This window comes from Larimichthys crocea, chromosome XXI (genome assembly GCF_000972845.2).
Source record: "Larimichthys crocea isolate SSNF chromosome XXI, L_crocea_2.0, whole genome shotgun sequence".
NCBI lineage: Eukaryota > Metazoa > Chordata > Actinopteri > Sciaenidae > Larimichthys > Larimichthys crocea.
In genome coordinates, this window is record NC_040031.1 from 4,229,084 (window position 1) to 4,249,648 (window position 20,565).

Genomic DNA, 20,565 nt, shown 5'->3' on the forward strand with positions numbered 1-20,565 from the left:
ATTTCCAATATAACATAGTATATACATATTCTGTGTTCAGCTGAGCGAAGTACATTTCTGTGGCTAAAGAACAACACTGTGCAGCAGATTATTGGTATACAATATTCATAGCAGTTTTTGGAATATCACTAATATGAAAGAAACAACTTGCATAAGGTCAGCTCTGTCAAAAGCTTTGGGGGAGACCTGACAACAACCCGCAGTGCTTCAGTATTTCATTAGAACATGTCACAGCTGAAGTTATTCAGTCGCTTGGCAACAAAAGGTTAGTGTTTCAATCCACATCACCATTTCTCATTAATCTGAGCAACTGCCAAAGGTGAAGCTGACTTCCCATGATTTCCAGGGGAACACAGGACACAGTAAATCACAATATTATATTTTATAGTAAAGGCTATAATTGTGAGAAATATTATCACATGCAGAAAAGTATAAAGTAAAGATGCTGTGCAGGGACTTGATGCATAAACCATTTTTAACCATTTATCCATAATAAACCTCTCTCGCTGGAAACCTACTGTGACAACGAACGCTGTAACATAAAAACAAAATACCACAGCTAGGCAACTGAATACAAAACATCAGAGTGTATACCAAACAATCACAATTATCTCAGTGCTATTATAAATAAATAAAAGTGGAAAAGTACTAACATCTGTCAGTACACACAGATACAACTGATAACAGGGTTCCAGATACAGGACCAAAGTTAGGTTTTGTCATGTGAAAATTCAATATGAGTGACTGAAACTGTGTCCGTTCAAGGGAAAGGCTAGAACAGAAAGCATGAGTCATGAAGCAAATAATTATGGTTAAATGGTCTAGTGAAAAAAAGAGGTAAATAATTCCCACTTCCTGTCGAACAAAGGTTAATACCATGCATATGTATCATTTTAATAAGCCCGTAAGTGACACACAGGAATGCAGCATCTATGCTCCTGCTGATTGTGGCCTTCACCGCTAAGTCTAAAAAAAAAAAAACACATAAACGCAACCATAACAACTAAATGAGATAGATCCTTTTGTACAAATTAAAAGAATAGTTCAACATGTTGAGAAAAACATGTTTTGTTTTGTTTTGTTTTTTGTTACTGAGAGTTAGATGAGAAGGTTGATACCGCTCTCTGTACGATAAATCTGAAGCTACAGCTAGAACCTGTTAGTTCAACTTAGCTGGAGAAATAGCACAAGCAAGTCTGTCACCCCCTGAACCAGAATGATTAAATAAAGTTTATTTAAAGTTAATTTAAGTTTATTTGTGAGCTTTAGAGGTACTGTTGGACAAATTTATCTTTGGACAGAGCGAAGTGTTTGCCCTGTTTCCAATCTTTACTGTAGCATCGTACAAAGGGTTTCAACTGACTCTCTACATGAAATATATTTCAGAAAATATCACACTCTGACACGTCTAACAAAACAATGTTACAAAATGCACTTAAAGTTTAAGAGAAATGTTACATTTATGTATCTCAGTGGCATTTCAAATCACCAGTCCTTTAAAAGTAAAACTCCTGCCCAAACTAAAGTCGTCTGAACTTTTTATGAACTCTTGAATGGATGGAGATCATCCTCTTCAAATCTCACACACCAGGTTTCAATGTGCACTGTACAGTCAATCCCTAGAATCACTGGAGCGGAGAAACAGAGGTCCTGGCCACTTTCTAATCAAAGCAGGTGAGCAGAAACTCTATAAGGAGATGAAGTGGGCTGAGGTGGTCCATGAGGCTCAGGGGCTGTACTGTGTTCAGACTTTGCCAGAGAGGCTTGCTGAGCAGTGTGAATATATCTCAATCACAGCTTGAGGCAGATCCCGCTTGGATTTACAGAGCTCCTCTACAGACCCTCAAGTTGCGTCTCTGGCTAAAACACAGGCTTACAAGTCAAAGTTATCTCAGAGAACTCTTGAGGAGAGACTGGAAGGAAAGATTACTCTATTTTTGGAGTGATCAGGTCATCCACAATTGGGTGTTATATGGACGGGGCACTTTGCCAGGTTCCAAACCAGACAACACCCAGATCTCCTCTGAGCTAATTTCTGTTCTGTTTATGGCTGATTTTTACAGTGACTTTGATTCTGCAAAGCAGCTTTGCTCCCGCTGTGATGAGACCACCGTCTGTAACAACGAGTTGGCATGTGTGTTTCATGCTTTTGTGTGTACACCTCTGAAGACCTGAAAGTTGACCACTCCTATGCATACTCATACCTGGCTCTGTGACAAACAGATATGTCATCTTGACTCTTCCCAGATGCAGCACACACTCAGACACCACCACGCTAACCACATCCATATGTCGATGCTGAGGACTGAGGCAGTGTTTCATTTACATTCTTGTGCTGCACTTGCACATTGAGAGTTTCTTTTTTTCTATGCAGAATAAAGTCTTTAGCATAACAATCTTTTGATTGCTCACATTTGTTACCCCACTACTCCTCCTCTCGGCCTACTTTACCAACTGCTCTAACTTTCTAAAGGGAAATAAACGTGAAAGCAGAGATGGTCAGCAAACAAACAGGAAGTGCTTTAGAGATGTTCTGGAGGACACATTACAGGGGGGACAACATGAACCCCAAGTCTATTATCTCTTGAATAAACAAACATATGCATCCTCCCTAATATGTCTGCTGTTAATGTGTCTACCATTCAAAAGCACAAGTTCAATTACCAGCCAGGCAACGGCTCCCCTGGTGCTATAGCTCTATTATGCAGGAAAACTGAGGCATTCCAGCTTTGTGTCTTTTGTCTATAATCCAGTTTAGTTTGAAATAAGTGGTTTAGCACAACCCCATAGGAGGCATGAGGGCAGTGTTTTTTCTCTCTTGCCTTTTGTGTTGCAGGCACAATCAGTTCAGAATTGAAACAATTTAGTCTTTATAAGGAAAGCGTGTGAATAAAATATCCTTGGAGATGAAATGCAAAATAGGCCAATTACTGAATCCCTGAATATTTGTGCCTGTGCATGTATTTTTTTTCTCTACACTCTGATTAGGTTGAATTGACTGAAAAGAAAACTCAATCTTTTTTTTTTTCCAACATCCGCTTGGGTGTTGTTGAAAGAAGTGTTGTGGTAACATAAAGCAGAAAGAGCTCAGAGAGAAATTTAATTAATTAGTTTGGAGAAAGTACTCTATTCTCGGGGTACACAAAGCCTTTTTTGCATAATTGGCTGATGCACACCACACCGTTTTTCGAGAGCATTTTAAGAACAATCCATCACACGACACATCTAACTAGCCCACCAAACCGCAACGCTGTAACTGGCTCACCCTCCAGCAAATACCTGAGAGAAATCCTGTGAAAGAAGCAGCGGTGTGTCTGACCTATCCCCTCCTCTTCATCATTACTGAGATCAATTGTCTGCAAAGAGCCTTTCATCAAGATCCTGCTTCACATTGATGGACTTGTAATGGAAGTGAAAATGAGCTCAGGGTACCAATCAGAGAGTAACCACCTTCAAAGACACACACACAGACACACACACACACAAAGAAAAAGCTCAAATTTGGTCTGAACACCAGATCCCCTTGCCAAAAAATCAGTATAAACCTTTCTACTGGTTTAATGGATGGATATACACTCCTCTTGTGACCTTCCTTGAGTGCTGGATCAACTAATCAAGCATGTGGGTTGATGAACCACAAATTCACCACCTATGTTTTCTCTCTCTTATCAGCTGCAGCTGTTTTGTTCCTCTCCTTTGAGACAGTAAAGAACACTCGGGTGTAAAAATCTGATTGTTAGCAGACAGGACAAGATAAGAGCCTGAATATTACACTTCCTAACAACGTGTTATGGATTACCACCAGCTGGCTCACGTTGTCAAAATGTGATTAAGCTGACAATTTACTCACACACACAGAATGTGTTTTATTTTGGCAAAATTTATGCTGCAATAAATTGGGGGAAGTTTTCTGGCTAAATTTACAGACTGAGAAATGTGCTTATTTGCTTACACGGCAGTTAGATAAGAGGATGAATATAAAGTTAAAGCTAGGATCCACTTAGCTTAGCTTAGCACACAGACTAGGAACAGAGGGAAACAGCAAACTTGTCTTTGCCAAAAAGTGACAAAATCTACTCATCAGTACTTCTAAAACTTAATTAATGAATTAATTAATTAACATGTTGTATCTGTAAGATCTGTATACTGTCCAGCACATAATCATAGCGTCCAAAATGTTTACAAACTTTCAGTTTTCTATGGATAAAACAAACGAGGTATTATGTGTAAAGTAGTGAGTTTAGAGGTGTTGGTAAGCAGGCTTTGTTAGTTTGTCTTAATGTTCAGCTAAGCCAAGCTAAGACTGGAAAAACAGAGGGGGTAATGTAGGTAACTAAATCCGCCTACCAGAACCTCTGAAGCTAATTAATTAACACGTTATACTGTATCTTGTTTGTTACAAAAAACAAAAAAAGACACACCGGCGAGGTAACGTCCTGGAGTTTCTGCTTGTTGCTTGGCAACCTCACAGCGATGAGAAGACCCCAGGCTAGCTTAAGATATGAAAAGTCTCCTCATCCAACTCTTGGCAAGAAAATGAAGCATATATCCCAAAACGTCAAACTATTCTAAGTATGAACCACTAAGTTTTGATAAATGTAAAGCTGAAAGGTGACACTTGCCTCAGAGGGTTAGTGAACACCCAAGAAACGTCTCTTAACAATTTTTCACAGTCTACTGTCTGAACAGAGATTCCCCACATATCGGACCTTGGGGCACATCCAATAAATTCACATTCCTCAGTTTGTCATGTAGCTAAGATAAGCTACATCAGCCCTGTCATCGCTTCACGATAGAGAATCCCCTACAAGCATCTGTGTGCAGCTACAGTGTATAGTTTACTTAAAGCTGAGTGGATAGTGGATTGCCTACCGCATGGTCCGAAAGGTCATGGAGCCTAACTCCATAGCGGATCTGCCTTGCACTGCTCATGATCAAACCTTTTAACCCGTTTGAACCCATCAGAACAGACCCACAGACCCACAGGAAAATTACAAACACGCAGCTTCCAGCAGTGGATAAGACACAGTACGATATGTGACAGACCATAAAGGAAGTGGGGGAAAGGAGGGTAACACACAACATTATGTGGTGCCTATCTGAATAAAAGGCATTGACAGGTTTAGTAATATTACAGAGCTCAGATTTCTAAGCTAAATGTGAAACAACAGTTTTTTCTTTTAAGTATTTCTGTCTATCTCTAAAGGCCTACTGTGAAAAAAAGTTGGACTTTTAATGTGGCGAAAGCATATAAATTTGAGTACAAAAATTTCCGACCAAGACGTCGTAAAACACGCCAGCTCATGCTCTCTTGGTCAGCTTTTATTAACCATAATCATTGAACCAACACCGGATCCATTTCTCTTGAAAACTTCACTCAGCATTCCAGCTCGTCTCACCCTGTCTCACTTTAAACACACTTCTTCTAGATATCCCAATCATGCTAAAAAAAAGTCTTCTTTTCATGCTGGAGTCAGATGATCCTTGTTGAGAGGTCAGTAAGGGTCTCTCTCTCTTAGTGTCATAATCAGAGTACATTTATTTTGTCATCAGTAGCAATCAGGCATTTAAAGATTTATAACGACATAGGAAAGATCTTATTCTGTCAACCAGAGGGTGCCTCTGGAGAGGGATGAAATCTGAACTTCTGGCTGAGTATAAATAGAGAAGTGTGTTATAGGTAGGCAGGAGCAAGATGAAGAAGGCCCCGAGGCAAAGATACATAAACAGCTAATCAATGGAAAATCCTCCAGTTTGCCAAGTTGTCAGTGGTTTCTGTAACTTGAGTTGATAAAATGTATGGAAAAACAACAAACTCTCTCAATATTTTCCAAAAAGGCAAGAATGAGTTTGTCCTCTTGGAAGTTCAAGTCATGCAACAGCTTGACCTGTAAGCTCAGAGTGGTAAGAAAAATGCCCACACCATTTTGTTTTCTGTTCTTTGTCGAGATGTATTTGCCGGGTCACATAGCCACATCAAGGTCATGCATCGCAATTCATTAAAGTAACTGAAAAGCCCAGAAAATCAAACAACTCCAAATTCATCTTCATTAGTAGTCACTACAAACTGAAGTCATATTCGGAAAAGGCAAAAGCGTTGGGCAGACCAAACAATAAGAACATAATGACAATGGAAAACCAAAGTCAACTCGGAACCCTTAACATTTCACAGGAGATATTTATTCAGTGAAACCACAGTAATGGTTTGAAAAATAAACTCAGTGTTCCTGATTTCTGGTCTTTCGTTTCCCATATTTATTTGTACTGCAAAGGCCAACCAGACTGTGTGACCACTACTGCAAATTTGCTGTGACAAGATGCTGATTCAAGCTCTATGAAGGAGGGTGAAATGAGGGTTGGAGGGGAGTGTTTTACTGTATGCTGCATGCTGCTTATGGACTCTCAAGGACTTCAGTGATAAACAGAAAAATAATGTAAAGAGAGAAAATAATTCAAAATTGAGTGTTTCGGAGGCGTGTTGTCAGTTCCGGGTTTACGGTTGCCACTTGTATCCAAACTAGATTAACCATGTCCATGCATGGATTCCACATCATTACTTTGCATTTGGGAAATCAGAGCCATTGTATTGCAGGGTTTACATGGGCGGTAAGCTCCTTCAAAATGTGCATGAATGAGACAAACAAAGCCAGAGCTGGGGTCCAAAACTAAGCTGATACACTGTCACAAGCATGTCAGATGTTGGATGTAGAATATTGCGCAGATTGCATTTTTCTTCTCTGAACCACTTTTTGAAAATAGCTCTCTGGTGTGTTACGTTATGGTTGACCACCACATGTCAGTGACAGCATGCCATTTGTTGCTGTTTATACTGGCTAGTTACAAGCAAGAGAGAAGCTCAGCAAACGCGAAAAAGATGACTTGTGGTGTGGGATGATGACGAACAGCAGAAACAAGCGTCAAACCATGAAGCAGTTAACGTCAGTCTGAGCTTGGTCACCAAATAATAACATTCACTTTCACTACTCTCATAGCTGCTACATACTGCTCTATCTGCTACATAACAGACAAACAGAGTTAGGGGCAAGAGTTGGTAGAGATCAACAATAACATTACAAGAGAGTGAATATTGGACTTAGATTTGCCAAGTGGCCTGAAACTCAATTTAAAGTGAGTGATGATGTTGCTTCACTGGCTGTTTTAACAGATGGATTTAATAAAATAAGCAACTGTTTACCAACAAAGTCGCCATAAATAGTGATTATATATCAATGTTATGTTCACATATTTCTTCTGTTATTGCAGGTATAAACATAAGCACTGGCCTATAAATGCTAATGTCAACATGCTAACAATAATACTTTTAATGCTCACTCAGTATAAAGTACAGATGGGAGACTGATGGGAATGTCATAGTTTTGCAGATATTTCTTTAGAAACCAAAGTATTGTCTTTTTACCTCTGGTGACACTAGATGAAAATATCAGTTGTCACAATGCATCTTAGCGAGTATATGAATGTCCGTACAAAAACCATGCAATAGTTGTTGAGATATTTCAGTCTGGACCAGTGGTGGACAGACAAAGCGCCATTGTCATTTCTAGAGCCACACAGCCAGCGTGGCTAATTGTTTAAGTATAACAGGGCCATCCTCTCTATCCACTCAGTGAGTAAACATAAACACACACACACACACACGCACACACACACACACACACACACACACGCACACTGTTGTTCATTTTCCAAAGCTCTCTGGTGAAAAATATCTACAGGTAGAAACAAGTGATAATACCAAAAGGGCAGTGGTTAATTTGCAAAGGAACGGAGCAATAGATCAGAGTCATAAAATCATCATAGAATCATGAAAGCCACTTAAAAACCTTAGAATTACTTTAATTTTGAGTTTTTGGCAAAGAGAGAGAGAGAGAGAGAGAGAGAGAGAGAGAGAGAGAAAGAAAGAAAGAGACTGATGCAAAAAAAGAACAGACAAAAAACAGAGAAAGAGCCTGAGAGATCAAACAGAAAACCGAGAAACCCTTAATGTAGTGGGAGTATGCTGGGCATGCCAGACATCTTTCTGTAGGTCTCTGAGCCTCCACATGTCTCTGAACTCACCAAGGGCATGAGAATTTTAATTCTATCCTAGTATGCCCAGAGATTACCAATGAATCTGAGGATTGAGAGAAGAATTCCCAGATGTGCTGGCACAGAAGCACCTGTGTGTCTCTATTTGGTGCAAGACTCAATCCCTCTGTGACGGGATGGTAAGATACAACACAAAACCTTTCTACATCTAATCAGTTACATTTAACTCAGCTCAATGACTAGGATTTTCACAGCCGAACTGTAAATACAACAACATATCTACAGTATGCGTCTTGAAGAGATATCAGGCTCACAAAAAGCAACGCTTGATCGCACAGTATTTAATCAACGTGAGTCACAATACCACTGAAATGTCCTTTTACAGAGGAGTAGGAGGATTCTTTCCACAATTTGCATTTATGTTTACAACCAGCAGATTGTCCCGAGCGGCTTCGCTTTACCGCTGCGATAATCATTGCAATGTGTCACAGAAGAGAAATTAGAATTGGGTATGGGCCAGAGTCCATTTAGTCCACACGGTTGACTGAATGTTGAAGCACAAAAACTGCAACTCAGCAGCTAAAAAAGAAAGATTGGAAAACAATTAGAGAGTACTGTAAGAGAAGGAACGAGGGGAGGAGGGGGACAGCTGAAGAGCAGCACTCAGTCTTCCACGGCTACACTGGCAAGCCCGACGCAATCTGCCCGTGATAAAGGTTTTTAAAATTCAGTACTTTGCAAGAGAGCTCTCCGGCTGCTCATTCATCACTTTGTTTAAATGCTTGCTGCGCTATATGAAAGAGCATATAATCTGAGGGTGACAGCAGACCTCAAGTGAGAATCTGAGTTAGACTGAAAATATTGGATAAATAAAGAAGACGTGTGAACAGGAACAGAGCTTCGGAGTAGTTTGGGACAGAATCCAAAGACGCACCAATCTGTTCAAAGATTTATTATTCAGAAATTCAATTCAACGTCTTCTTTTGTTCATCTCGCAGAAGAAACACATTCTTGGTCATAAAATCAAGTCCAGATTCATTGGATAATATAGCCATTAAAAAAAAGTACACACTGTTCCTACAACAGGCATTAAGATCTTGTATCCTGACCGTAGTGCAGCTGCATTACATTGATATTCAAGTCCCTTGAAATATGTTGGCCATCCTCTACGTGACATGGGCTTGTTCTTACTTTTCAGAAGAGCAGAAATCAATCAACTCAAATTCCATGTTAAACACATTTCGCCTGCAGTTTTACCAGTTGCAGTTATAACAGATGACAGCATAATTGTCAAAAATGCCTTTTTTCGCCCAACATAAATATTTTACACAGCAAGATGAAAACTAAATGAAAGACTGTGACATCTCTCTGGCTTTGCCCTGGCCTGTAGGCTTGTGTTTTGCTCTTGGGCTGCTGCATGCAATTTGTCTTTCTTTAGGTCCTGGTTTTGAGGCGGATTTCTTATTCGTGTAACTGGGTGCGCCTGGCCAGTCTATCCAGAATGCATTCAGAATCAGCCGTCCCTTTTCTTCTCTCTCACTGTATCGCTGACTCTCCGCTATGCACCACGTGTTTTCTTTTGTTCGGTTTGGTTTATTTTTACATCAGACAACATTACACTTTCATACATCCACATGTTAACACTACCAATCTACAAAGTGATTATTTCATATGTGTATTTAATGAATTCTTTTGCTTTTTCGGTAAATTAATGGTCGCTCGTTCTTCCCATTACGACTGTGTGTATTTTCCTCCTTTTGTCATGGCCCAAGAGCTGAGACCAATCCAATGAATAATGTGGAACGCACGTGTGTACTGTATTTGCATACATACTCATATACATGTACATATGGCACTGAGGCTGAAATTCATGACCTTTTATATTTTGCCATGATTTGGTGTTCCTAGTTTCTCCAAAATAGCACTGTTTTATTTACTTATAAATGAAAGCCTCTGAAATATTGCTGTATATTAAAGGTCTAGCAGCATTCTAAGCAAGGGTGACTGAATGTACTACGCTAAAATACAGAATGTCCAAAGCCATTACAGAACAAATGAAAAAATAAAATGAGTGTCATTGCAGGTTTCACACATGCTCAGAGTGAAACCTGAAACCTGATTTATGACTGATTCATATACCGTGTTTAATAACCAGCTATAACACCGGTTTGGCATATAGGTCTATCTCAGTGTAGCCCGAAATAGAGCATCCGGTAGCTGATGGTTCATGTGGAGCGACAGGCCATCTGACAGAAGCACACAGCCTCCTGAAAATGTCTACAGCAGACTCCCTTTCTCTTCCTCTCTCTGTCCCCTGGCTGCCCCATCCGTTAATGCCTCTCTGCCTCCCCTTCAACACATTTTTGTCCGTCTCCGTCGCACATGCTCTGCTTCTCTTCGGTTCTCTCCCCCTGCGCTGGGAGCGCCCACGGTGATGATAGGACCTTTGCTGGAAGACGCAGCGGTCTTTTGTAGCAGCATGCGCTGGGGGAATTTCTGCTGGGACTGAACCTATTCAGGTAACAGACTGGACCACTCTGCCTTCGGGAGTCTTGTGTATTACAGGACATGATGGGATGATGCAGCATTGAATCTGCAGATAGCCCTGCATTTGTTTCCCTTTCCTTTCCTTTGTTTGCTGAAAGTGGCCGTGTGCCCGTTCCGCATCGGAATGATTTTATTTATCTTATCCATCTGAAAGATTCTGGTCGTAGTTTATAGTTTATTGGATATCTGTTTATGCTTGTTTTGATTGAGATTCCTAAATACCATAATATCTCCCAAGAAAATAAACAGCTAACATGAGAGAATACTCGAGTACGCTGTAAACCTGTCATTAGGCTTTGAGCTGTTCCAGTTTTTAATATTCATCTTTTTGTTAAGATCTAAAAAGATTAAAAAACAAATTGAGTTTGTGCTATGATTTGCCATTAAGATTTTGTACATAATCAATTAAAATATGCTTAAAATACTCATTTGAGTTTAATTAGATAACACAACTACATAATTCAAGCACTGACAGAGACTTCAACTAGTCTTTGTTTTTACTGGTACAGTAGCTGGAAGTCTCAAGTAATGCAGTTCTGGCTGACTGATTTTACATGCCAGTTTATTTGCTGAGACCATAAAAAGGAGCCATAAATAGGAACTATGGTCAGCAACTGAAACAAAGGCCTAAAACTATATTTCACTTGTGTTGAAGTTCTAAACTATAATTTGCAAAACTTTAAACGTAAAATATAAATTGTCCTTAGAACGGACTGGAGGAGTACGCCTCAGGACTGTCCTGAGAATGAAAAGATGTGAAAGGATACATTGAAAGCATGTGTCGGTTAATTAAAATGAGGTGCATGTCTGTACTGGGTGTTCTATTTGCTGTAAGACTTCTGGGTGAATCAATTATCACTTGTGAAAGCCCAATGATTTTGAGAAAATAGACAAACCAGCAAATCTATACGTCTCTATTAAGACAACCTGATGCAGGCATTAGAACTACGCTGCAGGGCACTGGCGCTGTGGGACATTCCTTTCCAGGACTGAGTTCTTGCATAACATGCCACTATCGATTCGAAGAGATGCTGGCTATAAAAAGAACGAGCCATGCAATCATTTTCAGCGAAGCAAGGGACAATGTGAAATATTTCAAGTCTCATACTGTATATCACTTTTGTTTTCCATAGCGCTACGAGGCTTTGTTTGAGGGGATTTTCATTCTTTCTTTTCCATCTTCTCACAGTAGGCGAAGTCAGGGTCACTGTCACTGTCACCCTGCCTGTCAGGTTCACTTAAGCCTGATGAACAGTAAGCTGAAGTAAACCCAGGTCAAGTCACTTTCTATCACTGTACTTGCAATTGCCTCATTTTACCCCAGAGCGAAGACGTTCAGGCCTGTTCAGTCATATGCATGTTTGGAATGTCTTCACTGTTCCTCTGCTACTGTGTGTGCTCTAACTAAGAGCATACAGTTTCAAACCGTGGAAATACAAATATTCGTTTTCTTGCCAAGAGTAAGACAAGATCGATAGCACTGTCATGTTTACTGTCATGTAAATCTGAAGTTAGTGCAGGATGCGATTAGGTTAGAAAAAAACAGGAAACAAGGAACAAAGGTACAAACACAATCTGTACAATCTGGAGAATAAAAAAAAAATGACACTTTATGGATTTTCTAGAGTCTCTGCTGATTGCCTGGCAAGCTCACAGTGATGATAAGAATCCAGGCTAGCTTTTTCCACCTGTTTTCATTCTTTGTGCTAAGCTAAGGTGGTAAGCTGCTTCATATTGACTATGCATCTAATCCTCAGTAAGACAGCATCGCCTTTGTTTTCCTACAAATGCGCTTCAGTTATGCATGCCTCCGACTGCCCATCTCCATATTCACACCAGACATGGTGGTGTGTATCCCCATGTGAGAGGCAGGTGGATGAGGGCAGGGGGCACTAGCTGGGCCCACAAGGCTCAATCCATCACACAGTGACAGGAGCCATTAGAGCATAGAGGAGCATCTGTGGAGCCCCAGGTAAGAATGTATTGGCTGGGCTGTGTTTCCTTTTACCTCATCTAATACACAGCAAGGGTATGTATGGATGTCATATTTTGTATGCAAGGTCTATAGCTTACACAAATACACACACACACACCTTTGTATGTAAACAATCACTGCACACACATCTGCCCTCCCCGATTTCCTTCATATCTGACATCACTGAGGTCAGGCCTCAGCGGCCTCGCCAGCTCCACAACACCTGAGCTCTTAGCGCAGGTAAACTCTGTCAGCTCCGTCACTCTCCAGACACATAACACACATACTGTAAGCAGTGACCTTGCGCTAATAGCCAAAGTGTGAACAGAAAACGGGAGGTGTGAAAAGATAAAGTGTGTAAGCTTGACATTCACTAAGGGCCAGCTGGGTCTCGTCCCAGATTTGGAAATCATTTTCCAGTCGTTGCATCTCCGGATTCTAGATTTAACAAAAGCGATCACAGAGGAATGTCTCAAGTTTACCTGAACATATATTTAAAGCCTTTGTGTTGTCAGAGACTACTGATGGATGTATAGTATTGACATGACATCACCAAGATAATTCCTCTTTATCTAGTTTTCACTTTCAAAGCATCGGATTTCTCTATTGTGTTTTCAAAGGTTTGTTCCTGTCATGGTCATGTCAGGAGTGTCAGCCCCTCAGGGCCCTGTGGCTCATACTGTACCTGTATGTTTAAAGTATCATCTCTCCGGTGTGAAACAAACTCACAACAATTTCTCTCTCTGGTTGAATTACGGGGCCAAGGTCTTGTTTTTCCCATCGTTAGAGCTTACGTTCAGGCCAATTTCACTTCTTCAATTGTCCAAACGTTTATTTTAATGGTCAAACAAAGAAAGAACACCAAGTCCTCAGGACAAACAATTTATGACATTATGCTATGGAATAAACACTGTGAGATCACATTAAAAAGCATTCCTTCCTCTCCTAAATCAGGAACTCCAATTGTGTTTCACTATCTCTTATTGAAAATGAGCCTATTAAGTAATGCTGTGCAGGAAACAGTCTCGTAAAAAGCACGTTTTTCCACATAAATTGCGGTTACACCACACACACTCACTCCATTGCCAACTATGTTACATTTGAATGCCATAAACTCATTGCCTGAGAGTAGCACAATACATAACAACACATGGCTATAAATGCTTTAATCAGGCACCAAGGCAACTGGAGAACATCACCACTGTAAAGGTCAGCTTGAGTAAACAATTTAATGACAGGTTTTTTTTCCACTTTTGAAGACAAGTCTTGGAAAGAACTAATTAGAACACACTGTAAGCTGTAGACTTACACTGGCACCAGTTATCAACACTGCAAGTGCCGGTACACTAAACATACACACTAATGACTGGGAGGAGGAAGTGGAAGGGGGTTAGTGCTTGTTGAAAGGTATATATGAGATTATGTATTATAAATAGTTAAACTGCCACTTAATGCAGGCATTTCTGTAAGAAAGAGGTGTTTTGTATGCATATATTCATGAAAACATCTTTTAAAAGTGCTGATGCAAGACTTTAATTTAGCTAAAGAGCACTGTGGTTTTCCTAGAAAAGGTCACTCGAGCATGTAAAGGTTGCACCAGATCGCTTAATAAAAGCTTTCCTCACAGTTTGGATGCCAAGAGCCACCGTTAACCCAACGTGCTTTTTCAATTACTGTCTGAGCTCTATTGTTTCCCTCTCGCCATCTCCGTTTTCTATTTTAGCCGGAGAAGTTCTTACACCACTGACATGAACACGGGTAGCAAGTAATCCTAAACTTGCATGTATAATGTGACCAATGTTTAATATTCACAGAATTTATTGGAGAATATAGCATATAGCAAATAGCATGTCCTTGTCTGATCCTTCTTATGGTTTTTGTCTTGCCCAGGGACAATTTAGCTTGGTGAATGGAAGAAATAGATCCATGTAAGCGCTGACATTAACATTACACAGACAAAAGCCTGCGAGAAGAAACACATGTACAGTACACAAACGAATTATAGTCTATTCAAAACGACAATTTGTTCTGCCCTAATTTAAATGCAGCATGCTTTAATGTGAGATGTCTCCTTTTACAAGATTATTTCTTCGATTTTGCTGTCGCTTAAAGAAAAGCTCTTCTTTTCTAGATTTCTTTTTACACATGGTTAATTGTAGCACATGATCCTCCTCTTCCGAGATTTGTCACACAACATATAACCAATCATTTGAGATAATATCCATGCATTATCTCTGATTTATATGCAGCCAGTCTGCAGTAAAAGTCTTGATGAAATGAGTTATGGATCTACATGGAGTTACAGTAAAGGTCTTGGTCTTGGTCTCCACTGCCTTCAACCTACAAGCTGCACACAGAAGTCGTACTGACACAACGGGAGATTTGCAGCAGATATAAAACTGTAATGTAATTGACTCTGTGCCACAATCAGATAAGCAGCCCTGTTTCACCATTTCCTACGTTAAATGTCAAAAGAATGAGGCTGAGTGGAGAGCTCAGTGATAAAATGTTAGCGCCGGCCCATAGTGGCCTGTCACTTACAAAACAAAGCAGACTATTTAGTCCGACTGAAGGATGGGTTTTATGTACTTCAACAAGGAAATAGGTTGGAACATGATGACAGTTCCTTTTTCATGCTTTTACGCCCAGTTTCCCTCTTATCACACAACATTAATGTTACAATGCTGCTTTCACATTCATAAACTTCTGTTTGGGGACTTAGCTGCAGAGTTTTCAGCACCTGATAGATCTTAAACCTGAACTTAAGGGAGGGAACGGTATTTATCTTCACTGTGATCACTTTGAGCTCTGTACACATCTAATGTTCTTGCAGGCGGTGGAAGGATCGACTCACCCTGAGGAATAACTCCCTTTGCTTATCATCAGTCAAAGTGGCTGCCTGTCTCCACAGAAACAGAGAGAGATGAATGTACATGCTGCTGTTGTGGATACTGTTTGCCATGGGGACAACAGATCAAATCACAATACTCATACATATGAATGTATGATCACAGACTTACATTACAGGCAGAGAGTTCTTATATGAAAAGAAACCTCCCAAGTTAACATGATTGAAGTGATGATAACCACTCTCTGTCTGTGCTTCCTTTTATGTTGTTTGTGGTGAGACTAAATGATATGTTACCATAATGACAATTGTCAGCTCAAAGTTGCACGTTAGGAAAAGCTAGCCATATATGGCAGCCTGACTTCCAGAGAATTATGCAGTTTTATGGTCTACTCTCAACAGAATGAAAAACAGTTAGTTGTTTTGCAGAGTTTTCCCAGAGCGCCTGACAACCCACGCAGTGCCTCATTTGCCTTCTCAATGCAAAGAACCCACTGTGAGAGCCATGGCCTCTCTTCTCCTCTGTGCTGCAAAAAAAAAAAAGAAAAAGAAAAAGAAAAAGGGGGATTTCACATTTCAGACTCTATTGAATGTGTTGCTTTGTTAAATCTGTCCCTTTTTTATGGTTTGTGACCAATTCACTTAAAATTGTTGGACATTTTAAGTGTACAATACAGAGACAGCCTGGATGCCTGCAGTTTGCAATGTTGAAAACAGCTTTACGCCAACATATGCCTGCAGGGTATGTTCTATTTTGCTAAAGTAAAACAGAGGTTTAGTTAAGGTTCACTCAGTATTGGATCTTGGGAATAAACATAGTCATTAATAGGTATACACCGAAATGAAAATTTTCGGCCGAAACCGAAACTAAATAAAAATTAAATGGTTGGCCGAATACCGAAACCGTTGCGGTTGTCAAATATTTCACTATTTTTTTTACTATTGCATAAATAGGCTAGAATAAATTTGTAGACATGTTTTCTCAAAGAAAGTAAATGTTTATTTAATATCCTTCAAATATTCCAGGTGAATTTCCAGTTAGTATAATTATTATTTCATTTATACTGTTAGAAAGTCCATGTTGTTTTAATCACTGTTAATTTGTTCCGAAATGCACTTTTGGGCCATTTTCGGCCAAAAATTTTTCGGTGGCCGAATTTTCAGTGCATCCCTAATCATTAATATTATTTCCATCTTTCAACTAACCATGAAGTAATGAAATCTTTTTTGCGGCTTCTTTAACTAAGAATGGGTGTTGTAAACTGCCATCAGGTTCATTCAGTGGCAAAACCACATAAAAAAAACAAAACAAAAAAACAAATACAGTATGTGCACTGTATCTTGCACTTGCACACACAAGAGAATGATTCATGCTTTATTATTTTTGGGCTATTGCAAATGCTCTTTTAACTGGATTGCCTAAGAAATTGAACAGACTTAAGTGAGCACAAAAGAAGCTGCCAGTGCCTGGACTAAAACAAGTAAAAGGGAGAACATCACACCTTTTTAGAACTGATTTCAAAATGTATTACTGTACTACTATGTACAACATCTGAATGGTATAGCACCTCCATAGTCGACTGTCTCCCCCTTTACACTCATGACATGTTACAAAGAACCATGGAGAGGCAGCCTTTACTTATTATTGAACAAAACTGTGGAACAGACTGCCCAAAAACATTCAACATGCAACATGTGACTGCAAATTCTTTGAAGAAACATCTGAAGACTTTAAATCTTGCTTTTATGTAGTTTCTTGCTGCTTCACTTATTTTATTGAAATATTTTACTCTCTACTCTGTTTCATTGTATTTATATAAATTGTGTGCAAACCTTTAATCTTTTAAACATTCTAAACAACTAAGTAAATAATTATAGTTCTTATGATCATCAGTGAACAACAATATTTTTTATGCAGACATTACAAAGCTTGAGGGCAAAAACCTTTATCGACACTACCATAATAGCACTCTGAAATTCAGAAGCTACACTGGATGTGCCGTGCTGTAGCAGAGCACATCTGCCCCTTGAGGCGCATGCCAAGTTAGTTAACCACAATGGCAAACCATGAAAGAAATCAGTAGGGCTTGCTCCATGCCAGAAGTGTAACTATCTGCCAGTCCATTTTTTTTCCTCCAAAGACAATTGGATCAGCAGGCTTTGTGGATTTTCAATCAAAAAGTTGAAAAACTGTCAGCTATGAGGCATCATCTCCTTTGGCCCTTTTGGCCCTGTTTCCTCTCTAGTCTAGCCATGCCTGACAAGCCATTAGAAGGCCTGTCTGCTTGCGGCAATGGATGGGCAATACTCCAGAGGACACAGGGAGTCAGATAAAGCTTAAATCATGTGAGGACAGTGTGAAGACAGCAGCAGAGGCCCCCACGTTTCACTTCCACACTACCCTGAGCAGTAAAAGCTCTTCACTGAGCTATTTTAACTACTTTAATTTGTGTCTCTCTCTTGTAATTTTTGCTGACCCCTATCCCTCTTCACAACACATTTCTTTAAGAGCTGTTTATTGCTGGGGTGTGCCAGATAGCCACCCTCTCATTGGCTGCTCTGCGGTCCCTTTGTCACATTTGTGCACACGTCTTGTTGAATTTGTTATGATGGGTAGAGAGTCATGGATGTCACATTGACTAGACAGCAAACAGTAAATACTTCTGACAGGAGCTGTTGGGGGAAAAGGGCTACTTAATGGCTGAACGCTTCGAAAGCGACAAGAAAATAAACAATGGCCATCACTTTTTGTTATCTCAGCTATTTCTTTTGAAAAATGTTTTCATTTTCTTCATTTTCTCTCGCCGTGTGCAACGTGAATACACAAGTAAACACATGTACACACACACACACACACACACTGATTTATTCCATTGCTAACATGTAACATGTGGCAAATAGCTCACTTTTCATCATTATGTTTTATAAAGACCTCCTCAATTTCAAGATAATAAACACTAATGGCTTAATGAGCAATTAGCTACTCATTCTCACATTGGGTTTGGTTTAATTGACTTCTTATTGGTTAAATGGGTTCTTAATTTAGATGTTCAGAGTTTCTTAATTTAGATGTTCAGAGTTTAGTTTCTCACGGGAGAAGAAAACAATATAAGTGACTGTTAGAGGTGGAGCCACATGAAGGGACAAAAACAGGCAACATCTTGAATTACAAGTCAGAACCTAAAATGTCTAACAGACCAGTTTCTTGTGGGTTTGCACATTACTATGCATTTAGTCCTGAGGCAGAAAGGTTAAAAGGGTATAATAATGTACATTTTAGTAATAAAACTCCCTCTGATTCCTCATTACCATAACAATACTCATTCTCATCAGTTACATTCAACTCAGATTACCCATCAATAGATGCGTTACTAATTGTCTCCTGCACAGACAGAAAAAAAGAGATTCTGTTTGCTTTCCTTTCCTAACATGTGTGCTTCCTTGCATTTAATGAAAAACACAATCTGGCCTGAATGACACAGCTGTGCATACACTGACAAATGTTTTTTTTTTTTTTTAATTGTGATGAAAAGCTAACAAAACAGACACATATAGTAGCACACACAGGCACACACACCTATATCAACTTTCCACTGCTGTACGCCAGATTCTTGAGAGTCAGGGTGCGGGTGTAGGGAATCAGATACAAGTGAAAAAGTCGCACCACGGCACAAGAACAAACTGTTTACCTTGTAGAGCAGCATGATGACCTGTCGCAATTTGAGCCTGTGGAAAACGCAGACGTCGTACAGCGCCGAGATAGCCAGGACCGTCACTCCGAGCTCCTTCCACAGCATGCTGCACGCAGCACAGCCCAGACTTCCCAGGAACCAGGCCACGAGCCGCCAGAGCCCAGCGTGACCCCGCAGCTTACAGTGTCGTATGTAGCACAGCAGGGACAGCAAGAAGAACAGGGCGGCACCTTCATCTGCACGGCCCACGATGCCCGCCACTGCCTCGGTGTGGATGGGGTGAGAGGCAAAGAGCAGGCCGGCTAGCAGGCTCCACAGACCTCCTCCGAGCAGCAGGCGAGCCAGGCAGGTGAACAGGCCTGTCACGGCCCCATGCACGGCCACGTTGACCAGGTGGTAACCCCAGGGCTCCAACCCACCAACAGCATGGTTGAGGCGGAAGGAGAGGGTACAGAGGGGCCGGTAAGACTTATGGCTGCCACTGTGTGTGAGTAAGGTGCCCCAGAAGTCATCGTAGAAGATGTTTGTCCAGGGGGTCTCTGGAAGCAGGTCCTGATTAGTCTTGATTGCACGGCTGTAAAGAAAACAGGAAAAGTTCAGGAGAGAAAATGTATATTCTCTGTAGATGGAGAGATTATTTTTTCATATTTGATACAGTAACGCTGACATTTTTGTCAGTTCAATTAATGTCACACTGCTTCGCACGCCTGACCACTTTACCGCCCTGCCACATTCAATAAAAGTGCTTCATCTGATAACAGTGTTCATGGTATGGAGTATTTCTTCTGGCAACACACTGCAGATTCTCTGAGGAGGATGCACAGCTATTCTTTACCATTGCGGACTAAGCAGAAAATATAGGTTGCTATGAAATGAAACTTTTGCATTTGCTTACAGCTTTACCCCAAGAGTGTGGTCATGTGGCATTCACAAACAGAAAATCAGAGGGCGAGCTTCAAGCTCTGGGCAGCTTTGCCACCGCATCCACAGCTCTTACAGCTGTGGACTCGGAGATTAAGCAAGAGCACCACACCCTTAACCACAAACAAATACTGGCACACAGTAGGGGAACGCCATGTTGGCAAAATGCAGCCTACAGAGAAGGCGACCTATGGTGACAATTGCCATGGCAGCTTATGCAGGGAGTGAAGCAGAAGCAGCAGCGCAAAACAGAGAGATAAATCCGTTTTTCCAAACACCAAATGTGTAATTTCAGGCCATCTTGGTCAGCATTGTCTCTAAGTAAGGGGCCATGATTTCCCCTCTGTCAAAGATGAACCTACATGACCTAACCTAACGACACTACATCAGCCACAAGCTGTGTGTGGCAGCCAGCAGGGTTTGAAATGTTTTTCCTATCTTTTCTGCCATGTTGAACGAGGTGTCTGACAAAGCCTCTTACGCTTTAACAGGGAGACGGTGGTGCTGATGATGTGAAAGCAAAAGCATGAGCCTCT

The 20,565-nt window shown here is 40.5% G+C and overlaps 1 protein-coding gene across 1 annotated transcript in view; it reads right to left on the reverse strand.

Annotated features, from left to right (window-relative positions):
• Positions 1 to 20,565, reverse strand: part of tmtc2b (transmembrane O-mannosyltransferase targeting cadherins 2b) — a 92,227-nt gene that overhangs the window by 32,422 nt on the left and 39,240 nt on the right. The window contains exon 2 of the mRNA XM_010756822.3: positions 19,106 to 19,682. Within this exon, the coding sequence (XP_010755124.2) occupies positions 19,106 to 19,682 (577 nt within the window). The remainder of the gene's footprint in view (positions 1 to 19,105; positions 19,683 to 20,565) is intronic.